The following is a 16,722-nucleotide window of genomic DNA, read 5'->3' as shown; positions in this document are numbered from 1 at the left end:
TTGAGTTATAATTGACAGATACAACTATATATATTTAAAGTATACAACATGATGTTTTGACATATGCATACAATATGAACTACATTATCTGTATCTATTGAATTGGTCATACTATTTTTATCCTTCTTTCTGTTAACGTGATGTATCACATTAATGATTGTGTATGTTGAACTATTCTTGCATCCCAGGGATAAATCCCACTTTCCACTTTATCACTTCAGTTACTCAGTTGTGTCCAGCTGTTTGCAACCCCATGGACTGCAGCATGCCAGGCTTACCTGTCCATCGCCAACTCCCAGAGCTTGCTCAAACTCATGTCCATTGAGTTAGTGATGGCATCCAACCATCTCATCTTCTGCATCCCCTTCTCCTCCTGCCTTCAATCTTTCCCAGCACCAGGGTCTTTTCCAACGAATCAGTTCTTCACATCAGGTGGCCAAAGTATTGGAGCTTCTGCTTCAGCATCAGTCCTTCCAATGAATATTCAGGACTGACTTCCTTTAAGATTGACAGGTTTGATATCCTCACTGTCCAAGGGATTCTCAAGATCTTCTCCAGTACCACAGTTCAAAAGCATCAATTCTTAGGTGCTCAGCTTTCTTTATGGTCCAGCTCTCACATCCATACTACTGGAAAAACCATAGCTTTGACTAGATGGACATTTGTCAGCAAAGTAATGTTTCTGCTTTTTAATATGCTGTCTAGGTTTGTCATAGCTTTTCTTCCAAGGAGCAAGCATCTTTTGATTTCATGGCTACAATCACCATCTGCAGTGATTTCAGAGCTCAAGAAAATAAAGTCTGCCACTGTTTCCATTGTTTCCCTATCTATTTGTCATGAAGTGATGGGACTAGATACATGATCTTAGTTTTTTGAATGTTCAATTTTAAGCCAGTTTTTTCACTTTCCTCTTTCACTTTCATCAAGAGGCTCTTTAGTCCCTCTCACTTTATCAGGGTGTATGATTCTTTAAGTGTATCATTAAATTAAGCTTGCTAATATTTTGTTGCTTCGTGATTGGTTCTTAGGAGGTTGTATGTTTCTGGAATTTATCCATTCCTTAAAGGCCATCCAATTTGTTAGCATATAATTATTTGCACTGCTGCTAGGTCGCTTCAGTCATGTCCGACTCCGTGTGACCCCATAGACAGCAGCCCACCAGGCTCCCCCGTCCCTGGGATTCTCCAGGCAAGAACACTGGAGTGGGTTGCCATTTCCTTTTCCAATGCATGAAAGTGAAAAGTGAAAGTGAAGTCACTCAGTCGTGCCCGACTCTTAGCGACTCCATGGACTGCAGCCTTCCAGGCTCCTCCGTCCATGGGATTTTCCAGGCAAGAGTACTGGAGTGGGGTGCCATTGCCTTATCTGTAATTATTTGTAGTACTTGCTTATAATCCTTCATATTTCTGTGGTATCAGTTTTAATGTTTCCTCTCATTTCTGATTTTATTCGTTTAAGTCTTCTCAATGAAGAAGTCTAGTTTTTTGTCAGTCTAGCTAATAGTTTGTCAATTTTGTTAATTTAAAAAAAACTCTGCTTCATTGATATTTTATATTTTCTAATCTCTATTTTATTTATCTCTGCTCTGATCTTTGTATTTCCTTCCTCTGCTAGCTTTAGGTTTAGTTTCCTAGTTCCTTGAGGTGTAAAGTTGGGGTGCTAATTTGAGTTCTCTCTTTTTTTAAAATTTTATTTTATTTTTAAACTTTACAATATTGTATTAGTTTTGCCAAATATCAAAATGAATCTGCCACAGGTATACATGTGTTCCCCACCCTGAACCCTCTGCTTTATAGACTATGACAAAACCTTTGACTGTGTGGATCACAATAAACTGTGGAAAATTCTTCAAGAGATGGGCATACCAGACCACCTGACCTGCCTCTTGAGAAACCTATATGCAGGTCAGGAAGCAACAGTTAGAACTGGACATGGAACAATAGACTGGTTCCAAGTAGGAAAAGGAGTTCCTCAAGGCTGTATATTGTCACCCTGCTTGTTTAACTTTTATGCAGAGTACATCATGAGACATGCTGGGCTGCAGGAAGCACAAGCTAAAATCAATATTGCCAGGAGAAATATCAATAACCTTAGATATGCAGATGACACCACCCTAATGGCAGAAAGTGAAAAAGAACTAAAGGGCCCCTTGATGAAAGTGAAAGAGGGGAGTGAAAAAGTGGGCTTAAAGTTCAACATTCAGAAAACTAAGATCATGGCATCGGTCCAATCACTTCAAGGCAAATAGATGGGGAAACAGTGGAAACAGTGTCAGACTTTATTTTGGGGGGCTCCAAAATCACTGCAGATGGTGATTGCAGCCATGAAATTAAAAGACACTTACTCCTTGGAAGGAAAGTTATGACCAACTTAGATAGCATATTAAAAAGCAGAGATATTACTTTGCCAACAAAGGTCCGTCTAGTCAAGGCTCTGTTTTTTCCAGTAGTCATGTATGGATGTGAGAGTTGGACTGTGAAGAAAGCTGAGCACTGAAGAATTGATGCTTTTGAACTGTGGTGTTGGAGAAGACTCTTGAGAGTCCCTTGGACTGCAAGGAGATCCAACCAGTCCATCCTAAAGGAGATCAGTCCTGGGTGTTCATTTGAAGGACTGATGCTGAGGGTGAACCTCCAATACTTTGGCCATCTCATGTGAAGAGTTGACTCATTGGAAAAGACCCTGATGCTGGAAGGGATTGGGGGCAGGTGGAGAAGGGGATGACAGAGGATGAGATGCCTGGATGGCATCACCAATTCGATGCACAAGAGTTTGGGTGAACTCTGGGAGTTGGTGATGGACAGAGAGGCCTGGCGTGCTGCGATTCATGGGGGTTGCAAAGACTCAGACAAGACTGAGCGACTAAACTGAACTGAACATCTTTTAAAAAAAAATGATACAAATGAACTTATTCACTAAACATTGACTTAGAGAGTGAACTTATGGTTTCCAGTGGGGAAGTGTGGAAGGGAGGGATAGACTGGCAGAAAAAAAATATAGTTCAAATCATTATTTCCTATTGATTTTCCATTTCCATTTTCCACTGTTGAAAGTGGTATTGAAGTCCCCTGCTATTATTTCACTATTGTCTATTTCTGCCTTCAGATTGTTAATATTTGCTCAGTCTCTTATTTTGCCCTTCTCTTAATTTGTCTTTCTGTTTCTCTTCTTCTTTTGGGACTTCCACAATGAGAATAGTGTTTTATTTGTTGGTGTTCATAATCCAACAGACATTCTGTACTCTCTTTAATATTTTTTCTTTGTTCTTCTCTGATTGGAAATTTTCAAATGACTTGTCCTTGAGTTCATAGATTTTTCCTCCATTTTATACATCTTTTGTTGGTGCTCTGTATATTGTTTCACTTATTGTATTCTTCAGCTGTAGAATTTGGTTCATATTTATCATTTCTAGCTCTCTGTTCAACTTCTTATTTTGTTCATGTATTATTTTCTTAATGTCATTGAATTCCCAACCTGCATTCTCTTGTAGCTCATTGAGTTTCCTTAAGACAGTTTTCTTGAATTCTTCATGAAGCAGTTCAAAGACATCCACTTATTAGAGGTCAGTTGCTGCAAAACTATTCTGTTTCTTTGTTGGTGTCCTGTTTCCTTGATCTTTTATGTTTCTTATAGTGTTGTATTGATATATGCACATTTCACAGAACAATTACCTCTTCCAAACTTTATAGACTAGGTTTGTTGGAGAAAGACCTTCACTTGCGGTGGAGTGAGCAGGTACCAGCTGGGTGGGGTGTGCCAATTCCAGCTGTGAGGAAGGTCCAGGAGTGTAGTCTCCAGGAAGCTCCACCAAGTGAAGGCTGCATTGGTAGCAGCCCTCTAATATTATTGGTGCAAGGGCTGTTTTGGGTACGGATGCCTACCACATCTTTCCTCAGAGTGTGCTGGTCATTTTGCCCTTGATAGGAGGTGTAATTGATGTTGCAAGGTTCACAGCCTGCACTGAATGTTGGGTAGATCCTCCTCTTTGCTCCGTGACCGTCATAGCCCTGTCAAGGGTGGGATCTGATCCCCAGTTGTTGGAATAGAAGCCCTAAGGGTCAGATTCCATAAGGCTCCATTGCCCTTAAGTGCAAGCTTTGTGCCAAAGGAAGTTAGTCCTATAGCAAGTGGGGCCTGTGTGATCACAGTGAACTTAGGTACCTCCCATGCAGGCATTCACAGTTCTGCCCAGTAGCAGCCCAAATTTTCATCCCTTCTCTGTTGTGTTCATCCTAACGCAGTACTATAGTGGCTCTGGGAGCTGGCATGAGCAGCTGCAGGGATCAAGGTGGCTGCCCTGCTGCCTGGGACTTGGGGGGCTGCCTCTTTAAATCCCTCTTTTAAAATATTTGTTTCTGTGTTTCTTCCTTCTCCATCTTATCAAATTCCTCTCAGCATTTTCTAAGTCCCTCTGCTTCTGTCATGACTGTCTTCTATATTGTTTTAGAAGGAAACCTGTTGCCCAAAGCCAACAAACCCAAAGTCAGCAAGGAGGGTCTCGTATGCAACCCATCAGCCACTGTGATGGATTTATTCCACAGGCGTTGTTTTCAAATAAGTTCTGTTGTAAACTGTGTGAGCCTAAATTAGCAAGTACAACTTTAGATTCCCTGAGTGTAGGTTTTATACAGAATCCCCATGCTAAAGGCATGTGTTAGTAGAAGGGATAGTTATAATATTTTAAAATTCCAAAATTTGCAACCTGCCTATATGGTTTAAATTGGTGTCAACCCAATACTAGTAACAGAAGAGAGAAGAGGCTTTGATACATTCAGTTTCTGTTTACACACGGGAAGTTTGCTTCTCAGATCTGCCATTTATTGTTGATGCTTTAAGGATTCATTGCATCTGCCTGCAATAAGGGAGACCTGGGTTTGATCCCTGGGTTGGGAAGATCCCCTGGAGGGCAATCCACTCCAGTACTCTTGCCTGGAGAATCCCATGGACGGAGGAACCTGGTGGGCTACACTCCATGGGGTCGCAAAGAGTCGGACGACTGAGCGACTTCACTTTCACTTTCTAAGGATTCAAAGTGCTTTCTTTTTGCTAGTTTTTACAAGAGGTTGTTATTGTTCCTATAGCCTAATTTGGTGCTTTCTTTCTCAGGTTTGGGAGGAAGTTTATAATCAGGTTGTGTTTCCTCCAGCTTGCCATTGTTGATACCTTTACAGTCATTGCCCCCAATTTCCTCATTTACTGCTCACTACGTTTCTTGGCTGGAATGTCTGCTACATGTCTCCTGACAAATAATGTTTTGCTCAGTAAGTCAATGCTTTGTATCTTCAGTGTTTTCCAAGTCTTAACTCTGACCTTGAAATTCCATGTTTATTTAAATAAAATTTCCGCTTGTGTTTTCTTTCAGCACTGGAATGGACAGAGCCCCGATTCCAAGCTATGGCAACAACACTGTTGATGGCTGCCACTAGTCTGGGACAGACAATCCTTGGAGGCCTGGCTTTTGCCATTCGAGACTGGCACACTCTCCAGCTAGTGATGTCTGCACCACTCTTTGTTTTGTTTCTGGCCTCAAGGTATGAACCTTCTTTCCTCCTTTGTCTTGTGAGAGTCTGGGGTGAGAATGTACATGGAATCAAATACAAGAATTCTGTTTGGTCCTGGTCTATCCCTGAGTATTGAAGAAGGAAATGGCAACCCATTCCAGTATTCGTGCCTCAAAAATTCCATGGACAAGAGCCTAGTAGGCTACAGTCCATGGGGTCGGAAAGAGTCAGACATGACTGGGTGACTTTCACTTCACTTCATACCTGAGTATGTACTCTCCTTATATGTACCCCATGTACATTTGAGAAGCAAAACAGGTAGAGTTGCCAGATAAAATTAAAGACATTCAATGAAATTTGAATTTAAGATAACCAGCTAATATTTTTGTGAAATTATATCCCAAATATTGTAAGATACATAATTATACTGAAAATTTTTCATGATTTATATGAAATTTCTAGCTGGGTTTTGTATTTTTGTTTGCTACTGAATAAAACACAATAAATCCCATTGTATTCAAATTTCAAACAAGCAACAAATAATTTTTTATCTAAAATATTGCATGGGGCATAGTTCTAATTAAAAATTTACCTTTTTTACTTGAAGTCCAAATTTAACTAGGCGCACTATTTTTACATGCTAAAACCAGCAACCCTAAAGACAGAGGACAGCAAAGAATCTTCTGGGAATTCTGAGTCTTTTGAGGTCTTTCCATCCTTACTAAAAAGACTTAACGAGTATGATGCAAACAGAATTGATACAAAAATATTATCCCTACAGAGAAAAACATCTGAAGGTGAGCTAGCCTCCATTACAATCTGTGATTATAGGTATGGCTTTGCAAAAAAATTATGTGATACAGAAGATATGGACATTTTTCATTTTTTTAACTGATATTGGAGAGAGGAATGGGAAGCAAATTCACCTTCACAACTTAGTAAAGAAAAAGCAGCGTGGTTCCTCTAGTTTAAATTAAGTCAGATTGGATCAGTTCACTTCAGTTCAGTCACTCAGTCATGTCCGACTTTTCACACCCCAAAGATCACAGCACGCCAGGCCTCCATGTCCATCACCAACTCCTGGAGTCTGTCCATTGAGTTGGTGATGCTATCCAACCATCTCATCCTCTGTTGTCCCCTTCTCCTCCCACCCTCAATCTTTCCCAGCATCAGGGTCTTTTCAAATGAGTCAGCTCTTTGCATCAGGTGACCAAAGTTTTGGAGTTTCAGCTTCAACATCAGTCCTTCCATTGAACACCCAGGACTGATCTCCTTTAGGATGAGCTGGTTGGACCTCCTTGCAATACAAGGGACTCTCAAGAGTCTTCTCCAACACCACAGTTCAAAAGCATCAATTCTTTGGCATTCAGCTTTCTTTATAGTCCAACTCTCACATCCATACATGACCACTGGAAAAACCATAGCCTTGACTAGATGGACCTTTTTGGCAAAGTAATCTCTCTGCTTTTTAATATGCTGTCTAGTTTGGTCATAACTTTCCTTCCAAGGAGTAAGTCTCTTTTAATTTCAAGGCTGCAGTCACCTCTGCAGTGATTTTGGAGCTCCCAAAAATAACGGCAGCCACTGTTTTCACTGTTTCCCCATCTATTTGCCATGAAGTCCCTATTTGGGACTGGATGACATCATCTTAGTTTTCTGAATGCTGAGCTTTAAGCCAACTTTTTCACTCTCCTCTTTCACTTTCATCAAGAGGTTCTTTAGTTCTTCTTCACTTTCTGCCATAAGGGTGGTGTCATCTGCATATCTGAGGTTACTGATATTTCTCCTGGCAGTCTTGATTCCAGCTTGTGCTTCCTCCAGCCCAGTGTTTCTCATGATGTACCCTGCATATAAGTTAAATAAGCAGGGTAACAATATACAATAACCTAAGAAGGCTGTTCAGAAGAAGATTATTGTCTGAAAATGACTCTCCCTCAGAGAAATGATTACAGATATATTAATAATATAATGAGGTGAGTTCATTTAGACTGGAGGCTGTAGTCTCTGTCAGGCTCATCCATTGTGTCACTACACCCTCATGGCAGTTCTGCAGAGTATGTGGGACTGCCTCCTTGCTACACAGATGATAAAATCAAGGCAGCTATAAGTAACTCGCTTATGTAGCCAGATTCCATCATAACTGGTAGGAGCAGGAGTGATTCCAATCTGTGTGAGCCTTTGGCATATATAAATCACTTAAGGGCCCTTATTTTAGAAAAATGACACATTATGAAGAGACATTTCTTATGCCCTTACAAGAACCTTGGCAAAGGCCTGTACAAGTAAGGATCCCTCATGTTTCAGCTTCATGAGCTCCCTGGTAAATTTGCCTCTGGTTGAGAAGGGAGTCAATATGACTCCAGCCTGCAATCTCCATAGTGAAGGTAAACCACACAGAGAGGTCATCTCATTTTTCCCTAGTTATGGCACAAGAGAATGTAAGTTTATAAATTTTGGTATAATCCAACAAGTGGTAGGCATCAGACTGGAGGGGAAAGGCATCTCTGGAAAAAGGCTATGTGCAAAAAGGACAAGTGAGAGTTGACTACACTTTTGTCCTACTCTTTTATTTTAGGTGGTTGATAGAATCTGCTCGGTGGTTGATTACTATAGACAAACCCAAAAAGGGCTTAAAAGAACTTCAAAAAGCAGCCCACAGAAATGGAAGGAAGAATGCTGGAGATATCCTAACCATGGAGGTGAGGAGGCTGGGAGTTAGTTACAAAATGCAAGAAAAACATATATATTATTCTTTATATTATTTATATGTCATATATATCATTCTTATCCATAAGAGGAAGGGAAAGCAAGATCACAGTGGTGGTTATGAGGCTTCTTACCTCACTGTCCTGTTTCTCAACAAGTATCAACATTGTTTGTGTTGGCATTGGCAGAGAACACGTTGCTACTAAAAGTAGACACAGATATTTTACTTAACAGAGGACAAGATCACTAATTATTAACAACCGGAAAGACTGAGCATTGGTCACACATTAACTTGGTAAGAGAAAGTAACCAAAACTAATTTTTTCTTTCCAGTTCAATGTTCTGATAGCCTTTTTTCAGGGCAACAAGACCAGAAGGAAGGTTCCATGACTGTGCAGAATAGAGCATACGGAACTTCATATTTCTGTTCATTCACTCACAAACACTTTGATCCATGCAATCTACTGATGCTTACCTATGGCAAGTTTGGTTCTATCCCTGGAAATATGACAGTGAACAATACAAATCTCTGTTTTGTGAAAGTGACAGTCAGCTTACCACACATCCCAAGGGTAAAACTGAAGAGGTATGTCTCAAAGAAGTGATTTTCTTTTTTATTTTTCTTCCTAGGTAGGTAAAACATTGTGGACCATTAAGTGACTCATTCATCATATCATGCACATACATAAAATATTTATCAAAAGATTACAGTGTGTGAGACATGTTACTTGGTCATGAATAACAGAATAAGCCAGGATTCCAGCCTTCTAGAATCTTTCATATAGATATGAGGGGGAAAGTAACAGATATTTTTAAATCTAAATGTTTGCAATGATAGGGGATAGAAAGATTTCTACTGAAGACCCTGAAAAAAAGAGTCTACCTTCATTTTATTGGAAAAAAAAAATAATTAGCTGGTTCAGGAAAAGAAATGCAATATTTTTAGAAGCATATTCAATGACATATCTAATGAAAAGTTTTATACTCCCAAAAGAAAGCAGAGGCTCTTTTTAAAAGAGATTTGAATAAGGAGAAGCAAAATGCTTCTGAGAGTTAAGATTCAATTGAAGATGGGGGAAAGGAATCAAAGCATGCTCAGTTGTGTCTGACTTTTTGCAACTCCATGGACTGCAGCCTGTCAGGTTCCTCTGTCCATGAGATATTCCTGGCAAGAATACCAGAGTGGGTTGCCATTTCCTTCTCCAGGGGATCTTCCTGACCCAGGGATTGAAGGTGTGTCTCTTACATCTCCTGCATTAGCAGCTGGGTTCCTTACCACTGAGCCACCTGGGAAGAAATCAAAGTTTCTCCCATAATGAAGCCATTACATGGGGATAATACCCCTGAGGGTCCTTGACATGATGGAGAATATGTTGATACATGCTTCTGAAATAAAAAAGAAAACCTCTAAATTGGTATTGACCTATGGTTCTTTTAAAACTGCATTGATATAACCCTATCTCATACAAAATTAAATTGTACTAACTTATTTCTGAGGAACTATCTTTATAGTCAAGCCCAAATCTAACATTTGCCAGCAGTTTGGCCCAGTACAGAGAATGAAAGATTTGATCTTACAAGGGCCAGGCACATAACAAAAACAAGTGATACAAGCAGTAAGTAAGACAAGAATAAAGCATTATCAAAGTGAAAGGCAGCTGACGATCACCTCAGTGCCAGGGGAAGAAAGAGAGTTTTGCACAAGAAGAACAACTGAAACTTGGTTTACAAAATGGATTCACTGCATGAATGACTACTCAATATTGTTTAATTTGATTTTTTTTATTTTGTAAAAATAATTTAGAAATTTGTGATGTTAATCTTGTTTTACCTTCATCTGATGAATTGCCTGACACACCCATTTCAATCATAACTTAAATTTGTTCCACTTATATCCACTCAAATATCATTTTATCTTTTAACAGGAGCATAATTGTTTTACAATGTTGTGTTAGTTTCTGCTGTACAATGAAGTGAACCAGCTATATGTACATGTATATACCCTCCCTCTTGGACCTCGCTCCCACCTTCCATCCTTCCCACCCATCTAGATCATCACAGGCACCCTGTGCCATGCAGCTATCTATTTTATACATGGTAGTGTATATATATCAATCCTAATCTCCCAATTCATTCACCCTCCCCTTACTCTACTGAGTACATGTGTCTGTCTTGTACATCTGCGTCTGTATTCCTGCCCTGCAAATAAGTTTATCTGTACCATTTTTCTATATTTCACATATATGCATTATTGATTATTCCAGTCTTGAATGTCTGAGAGCCCAGTATATAACACATTTCTTTTCCCCAAAACACATACAACTTAGGTACAATTTTAAGTTTGCAGAAAGACGGAAAGCAAAATCTTTGTTTTTCACTCCAGTGAAAATTGGAATAATAGATGTGACTTTAAATATCTAGCAGCAGAGTATCATCAGCAGAATGAAGGGCTAGGATGGGCCAACACTTGTCTCTCCCTTAAAAACAATAAAAACAATAATTAAACAGCTTGTTGTTGTTTAGCCACTAAGTTGTGTACAACTCTTTTGCAACCCCATGGACTATAGCCCACCAGGCCCCTCTGTCTGTCTGTAGGATTTCCCAGGAAAGAACACTGGAGTGGGTTGCCATTTCCTTCTCCAGGGGATCTTCCTGACCCACATCCCCTGCACTGACAGGCAGATTCTTTACACTGAGACACCAGGGAAGCCCAAAATAAACAACTACCAACTGACGATAACAGCTCTGGAAAAAGGCTGGACTACAAGGACAAAAGAGCAGAAACACAAAAGTCAAAGGGATATCTGCATAGAAGAAGTGCAGGAAACATTTTACCTGCATCATCCTGTGCTCCAATCCAGAGTAGCTTGGTGACAGGAGGAGTCCCCATGCAGGGATCTTACCCTATGAGGAAATGGAGAGCAGGATACTTCTGCAAGTCTCAACCCTTATGGACTTTTACAGACTTTGCTTCTGAGGACTCAGATAGGCTTCACCTATGCTGATCAGATGTCAGAGATACTTGGAGTCCTAGATACTGTGTTTCTTCTCCAAGGCTGGCACTGTCACTGTGGTGAGACCTTTCCCAGGAACCCCAGTCACTGTTGTGATCAAAATTCCACAGAATTAAATATCCTTTCATGACAAAAATTCTCAAAAAATCAGGTATAGAGGCAATGTACCTAAATATAATAAAGGCCATATATGACGAGCCCATAGCTAACATCATACTCAATGGTGACAAGTTAAAAGCCTTTCTTTAAGATCAAGAACAAGACAAAGATGCCCACACTCATCATTTCTGTTCAACATAGTTTGAAATCCTCACCATAATAATTAGGCAAAAAATAAATAAATAAAGCCATCCAGGTCAGAAAGGAAGAAGTAAAATCAATTCTGCTTGCAGATGATACGATCTTATGTACAGTGTTGACATGAAACAAACAGACTGCTAGGTATCTCTCCAGTAAAGATGGGTTTATTCAGGATCAATAGAGAATTGCATTTCAGGGCTTGCAACCATGGTGAGCCATGTGCAAGTTCCTGCATGGCAAGGGAAAGAAAACACCTTTATAGGGAGGAAAAAGCAGTTAGGAGGTCCTTTCCAGCTAACAGAGAGTCCGTGGCTTACTTGGTTTGTCCTTGCCAGGAAAGAAAAGGAGCCTTTCTTCTTCCTATTGGGCTCTACTACTATCACGAGACACGGAAGCTCCCCCTTCTAATCTCTTGATTCTATTTAATTGAAGTTTCTGTGTATTAAGTTTATACTATAGAAAATCCTAATGACTCCATATAAAAAGCCTGTTAGAACTGATAAGCAAATTTAGTAAAGTTGAAGGATAAAAAATCAATGTTAAAAATTAATTATATTTCTATACACTAACAACCAACTATATGAAACAGAAATTAGGAAAGCAAACCCATTTACAACAGTAAAAAAATAAAATAAAATATTTAGGAATAATTTAAGCAAGGAGGTGAAATTTTTCTGTATACAGAAAACTATAAATATTAATGAAAGAAACTGAAGACACAAATAAATGGAAAGATATTCCATGTATTGGCCTGGAGTAATTAACATTGTGAAAGATCCGTACTACCCCCAAGTAATATACAATCTCTCCCCAAGCAATCTCTATCAAAATTCAAATGCATTTTTCTTTGAAGTAGGAAAAAACTATCCTAAAACTTGTACGGTACCACAAAAGACCCTGAATAGCCAAAGCAATCCTGAAAAAGAAGAACAAAGCTGGAGGTATCACACATCCTGATTTCAAACTATATCACAAAATTATAATAATCAAAACAATATGGTGCTGGCATAAAAACAGGCACAAAGAATGGTGGATCAGATAGAGAGCCCAGATACAAACCCATACATAAATGTTCAACACGAATTTAATAAGGAACACACAATGAGGAAAGAATAATCTCTCCAATAAACAGTATTGGGGCAATTGGATAGTCATATGCAAAAGATTAAAACTGAGTCCCAGTCTCACACAACTCACAAAAATTAACTTCAAATAGATTAGACTTAAAGGTAAATCCTAAAAGCATATTAGAGATACCAAGGAAACATTTCATGCAAAGATAGGCTCAATAAAGGACAGAAATGGGAGGGACCTAACAGAAGCAGAAGATATTAAGAACAGATGGCAAGAATACACAGAAGAACTATACAAAAAAAGATTTTCATGACCCAGATAATCATGATGGTGTGATCACTCACCTAGAGCCAGACATCCTGGAATGTGAAGTCAAGTGGGCCTTAGGAAGCACCACTATGAACAAGGCTAATGGAGGTGATGGAATTTCAGTTGAGCCATTTCAAATCCTGAAAGATGATGCTGTGAAAGTGTTGCACTCAATATGCCAGCAAATTGGAAAACTCATCAGTGGCCACAGGACTGGAAAAGGTCAGTTTTCATTCCAATCCAAAGAAAGGCAATGCCAAAGAATGCTCAAACTACCACACAATTGCACGCATCTCACATACTAGTAAAGTAATGCTTAAAATTCTCCAAGCCAGGCTTCAGCAATACGTGAACCATCAACTTCCAGATGTTCAAGTTCGATTTAGAAAAGGCAGAGGAACCAGAGATCAAATTGCCAGCATCCACTGGATCATCGAAAAAGCAAGAGAGTTCCAGAAGAACATCTATTTCTGCTTTATTGACTATGCCAAAGCCTTTGACTGTGTAGATCACAATAAACTGTGGAAAATTATGAAAGAGATGGGAATACCAGACCACCTGACCTACCTCTTGAGAAACCTGTATGCAGGTCAGGAAGCAAGAGTTAGAACTGGACATGGAACAACAAACCGGTTCCAAATAGGAAAAGGAGTACGTCAAGGCTGTATATTGTCACCCTGCTTATTTAACTTATATGCAGAGTACATCATGAGAAACGCTGGGCTGGAAGAAGCACAAGCTGGCATCAAGATTGCCGGGAGAAATATCAATAACCTGAGATATGCAGATGACACCACCCTTATGGCAGAAAGTGAAGAAGAACTAAAGAGCCTCTTGGTGAAAGTGAAAGAGGAGAGTGAAAAAAAAAAAAAAGTGGGCTTAAAGCTCAACATTCAGAAAACTAAGATCATGGCATCTGGTCCAATCACTTCATGGCAAATAGATGGGGAAACAGTGGAAACTGTTGTGGCTGCCTTTCTTTTTCTGGGCTCCAAAATCACTGCAGATGGTGATTGCAGCCATGAAATTAAAAGACACTTACTCCTTGGAAGGAAAGTTATAACCAACCTAGACAGCATATTAAAAAGCAGAGATATTACTTTGCCAACAAAGGTCCGTCTAGTCAAGGCTATGGTTTTTCCAGTCGTCATGTATGGATGTGAGAGTTGGACAATAAAGAAAGCTGAACGCTGAGGAATTGATGCTTTTGAACTGTGGTGTTGGAGAAGACTCTTGAGAGTCCCTTGAACTGCAAGGAGATCCAATCAGTCCATCCTAAAGGAGATCAGTCCTGGGTGTTCAATGGAAGGACTGATGTTGAAGCTGAAACTCCAGTACTTTGGCCACCTGATGTAAAGAGCTGACTCATTTGAAAAGACCCTGATGCTGGGAAAGATTGAGGGCAGGAGGAGAAGGGGATGACAGAGGATGAGATGGCTGGATGGCATCACCGACTCGATGGACATGGGTTTGGGTGGACTCTGAGAGTTGGTGATGGACAGGGAGGCCTGGCGTGCTGTGGTTTATGGGGTCATGAAGAGTCAGACAAGACTGAACGACTGAACTGAGCTGAACTGAAAAGCATAAAACTCCTGAGGTGGGGAGGTGGGGGTGGGGGTGGAAATAGGAAAAAAGCTTCTTGAAATGAGTCTTGGCAATGTTTCCTGAATAAGACACCAAAAGCATAAGCAACAAAAGCAAAAATAAAAAGGTAGGACTGCATCAACTAAAGAGCCTCTGCACAACTGAGAAAACGATGGTTTGAAAAGGCAATGTACAACTTGGGAGAAACTAATGTATGGCAAAACCACTACAATATTGTAAAGTAATTAGCCTCCAATTAAAATAAATAAATTTATATTTTAAAAAAGTGTCAAACCATATATCTGATTAGGGGTTAATATTCAAAAAATATAAAGAAACTATTAACTTTTATCAAAAAAGCAAATAATTCAATTTTAAATGAGCAAAGGATCTGAATAGACATTTTTCTAAAGAAGAAACAAATGGCCAATAGGTATGTAAAAAGTGCTCAGCATAATTTAGGGACATGCAAACTAAAGGCACAATGAAGTATTACCTCACACCTACAGTCAAAAAGATAAGAGATAACAAATGTTCACAAGGATGTTGAAAAAGGAAATCCTTACACACTTGTTGATGGGAATGTAAATTGGTACAGCCATTGTGGAAAATGCTATGGTAGTTTCTCAAAAAATTAAAAAATTGAACTACCATATGACCCAGCAATTCTACTTCTGGGTGTATATCCAAAGGAAATGAAATCAGTATCTTGAAGGGAAATCTGCACATCCATATTAATTTAGCAGTTTTCACAATAGACAAAATTTAGAAATAGTCTAGATGTCCTTCAAAAGTTAAATGAGTAAAGAAAGTGTGAGATACACAGACATATGCAATGGAATATTATTCTGACTTTTAAAATTATAAGGAAATCTTTCCATTTGCAGCAACATGGATTAACCTGGAGGGTATTATGCTAAGGGAAATAAGCAAGACAAATATTTTATGATATTACTTACATGTGCAATCTTAAAAAAAGAAAAAATCAGTTTCTTAGAAGCACAGAACAGAATAGTGGTTGCAAGGGGCTGGAGAAAAGGAGAAATGGGGAGACACAGGTCAAAATGTAAAAACCTTCAGATATAAGTCTGGGGATCTAATGTACAGCATGGTGACTACAGTTAATGATAATGGTATCCAATGAATGCTTCCCTGGTAGCTCAGACGGTAAATAATCTACCTGCAATGCAGGAGACCTGGGTTTGATCCCTGGGTTGGGAAGATCCCCAGGAGAAAGGAATGGCTACCCACTCCAGTATTCTTGCCTGGAGAATGCCATAGACAGAGAAGTACAGCCCATGGGATTGTGAAGAGTCAGACATAACTAGTGACTAATACACTTACAGCCTATGAATGAATAAAGAAGATGTGGTATACACACAATGGAATATTGGCATAAGAAATGAAATACTGTCATTTGCAGCAACATGTATGGACCCTGAAAATAGCATACTAAATGAAGTAACTCGGAGAAAGACAAACTACTTATCACTTATACATAAATTCTTTTTTAAAAAACATTTTTTATCTTTTTTAATTTAAATTTATTTATTTTAATTAGAGGCTAATTACAATATTGTATATATAATATAAATGAATCTATTTAGAAAACAGATTCACAGACATAGAAAACAAACTTATGGTTACCAAAGGGGAAAGGTGAGGTGGGGGGCTGTAAATTATGAGCATAGAATTAATAAATACACACTATTATATATGGGCTCCCCTGATGACTCAGGCAGTGAAAAATCTGCCTGCAATGCAGGAGACCCGGGTTAGATCTCTGGGTCGGGAAGATCTCCTGGAGAAGGGAATGGCAACCCACTCCAGTATTCTTGCCTAGAGAATCCCATGAGCAGAGGAGCCTGGTGGACTACAGTCTATGGGGTTTCAAAGAGTCAGACACAAACTGAGCAACTAACACTAACACTAATATATATGAAATGGGTAGTCAGCAAGGGTTTACTGTATACTTTATAACAGGGAATAATATTAAGTGTTTTATAACACCCATTATAAAAATAACCTCAAAATTTTTATACATATGATTATATGCATTATATATATATGGATCACTTTGCTGTAAGCCCAAAACTAACGTAATATTATAAATCAACTGTATTTCAATTAATAAATTAAAAATTTTACTTAATAAGTTAATAAGGATCTCAGCTGTACTAGATGTAAACTGATATGCACATTTGTGACTACAAATCTTTGTGAGAAAGGCATTA

General features: G+C 39.0%; 1 protein-coding gene across 1 annotated transcript in view; it reads left to right on the top strand.

The window, feature by feature from the left end:
- LOC102282260 (organic anion transporter 7) overlaps positions 1 to 16,722 on the top strand; it is a 29,414-nt gene that overhangs the window by 5,905 nt on the left and 6,787 nt on the right. Inside the window, exons 3-5 of the mRNA XM_014477798.2 lie at positions 5,107 to 5,261; positions 5,363 to 5,531; positions 8,077 to 8,200. Of these exons, the coding sequence (XP_014333284.2) occupies positions 5,107 to 5,261; positions 5,363 to 5,531; positions 8,077 to 8,200 (448 nt within the window). The remainder of the gene's footprint in view (positions 1 to 5,106; positions 5,262 to 5,362; positions 5,532 to 8,076; positions 8,201 to 16,722) is intronic.

The sequence above is a fragment of the Bos mutus genome, chromosome 22, assembly GCF_027580195.1.
Source record: "Bos mutus isolate GX-2022 chromosome 22, NWIPB_WYAK_1.1, whole genome shotgun sequence".
In the NCBI taxonomy this organism is placed as follows: domain Eukaryota; kingdom Metazoa; phylum Chordata; class Mammalia; order Artiodactyla; family Bovidae; genus Bos; species Bos mutus.
The sequence above is the reverse complement of the archived record's forward strand: the minus strand, read 5'-3'. Positions and strand labels throughout refer to the sequence as shown.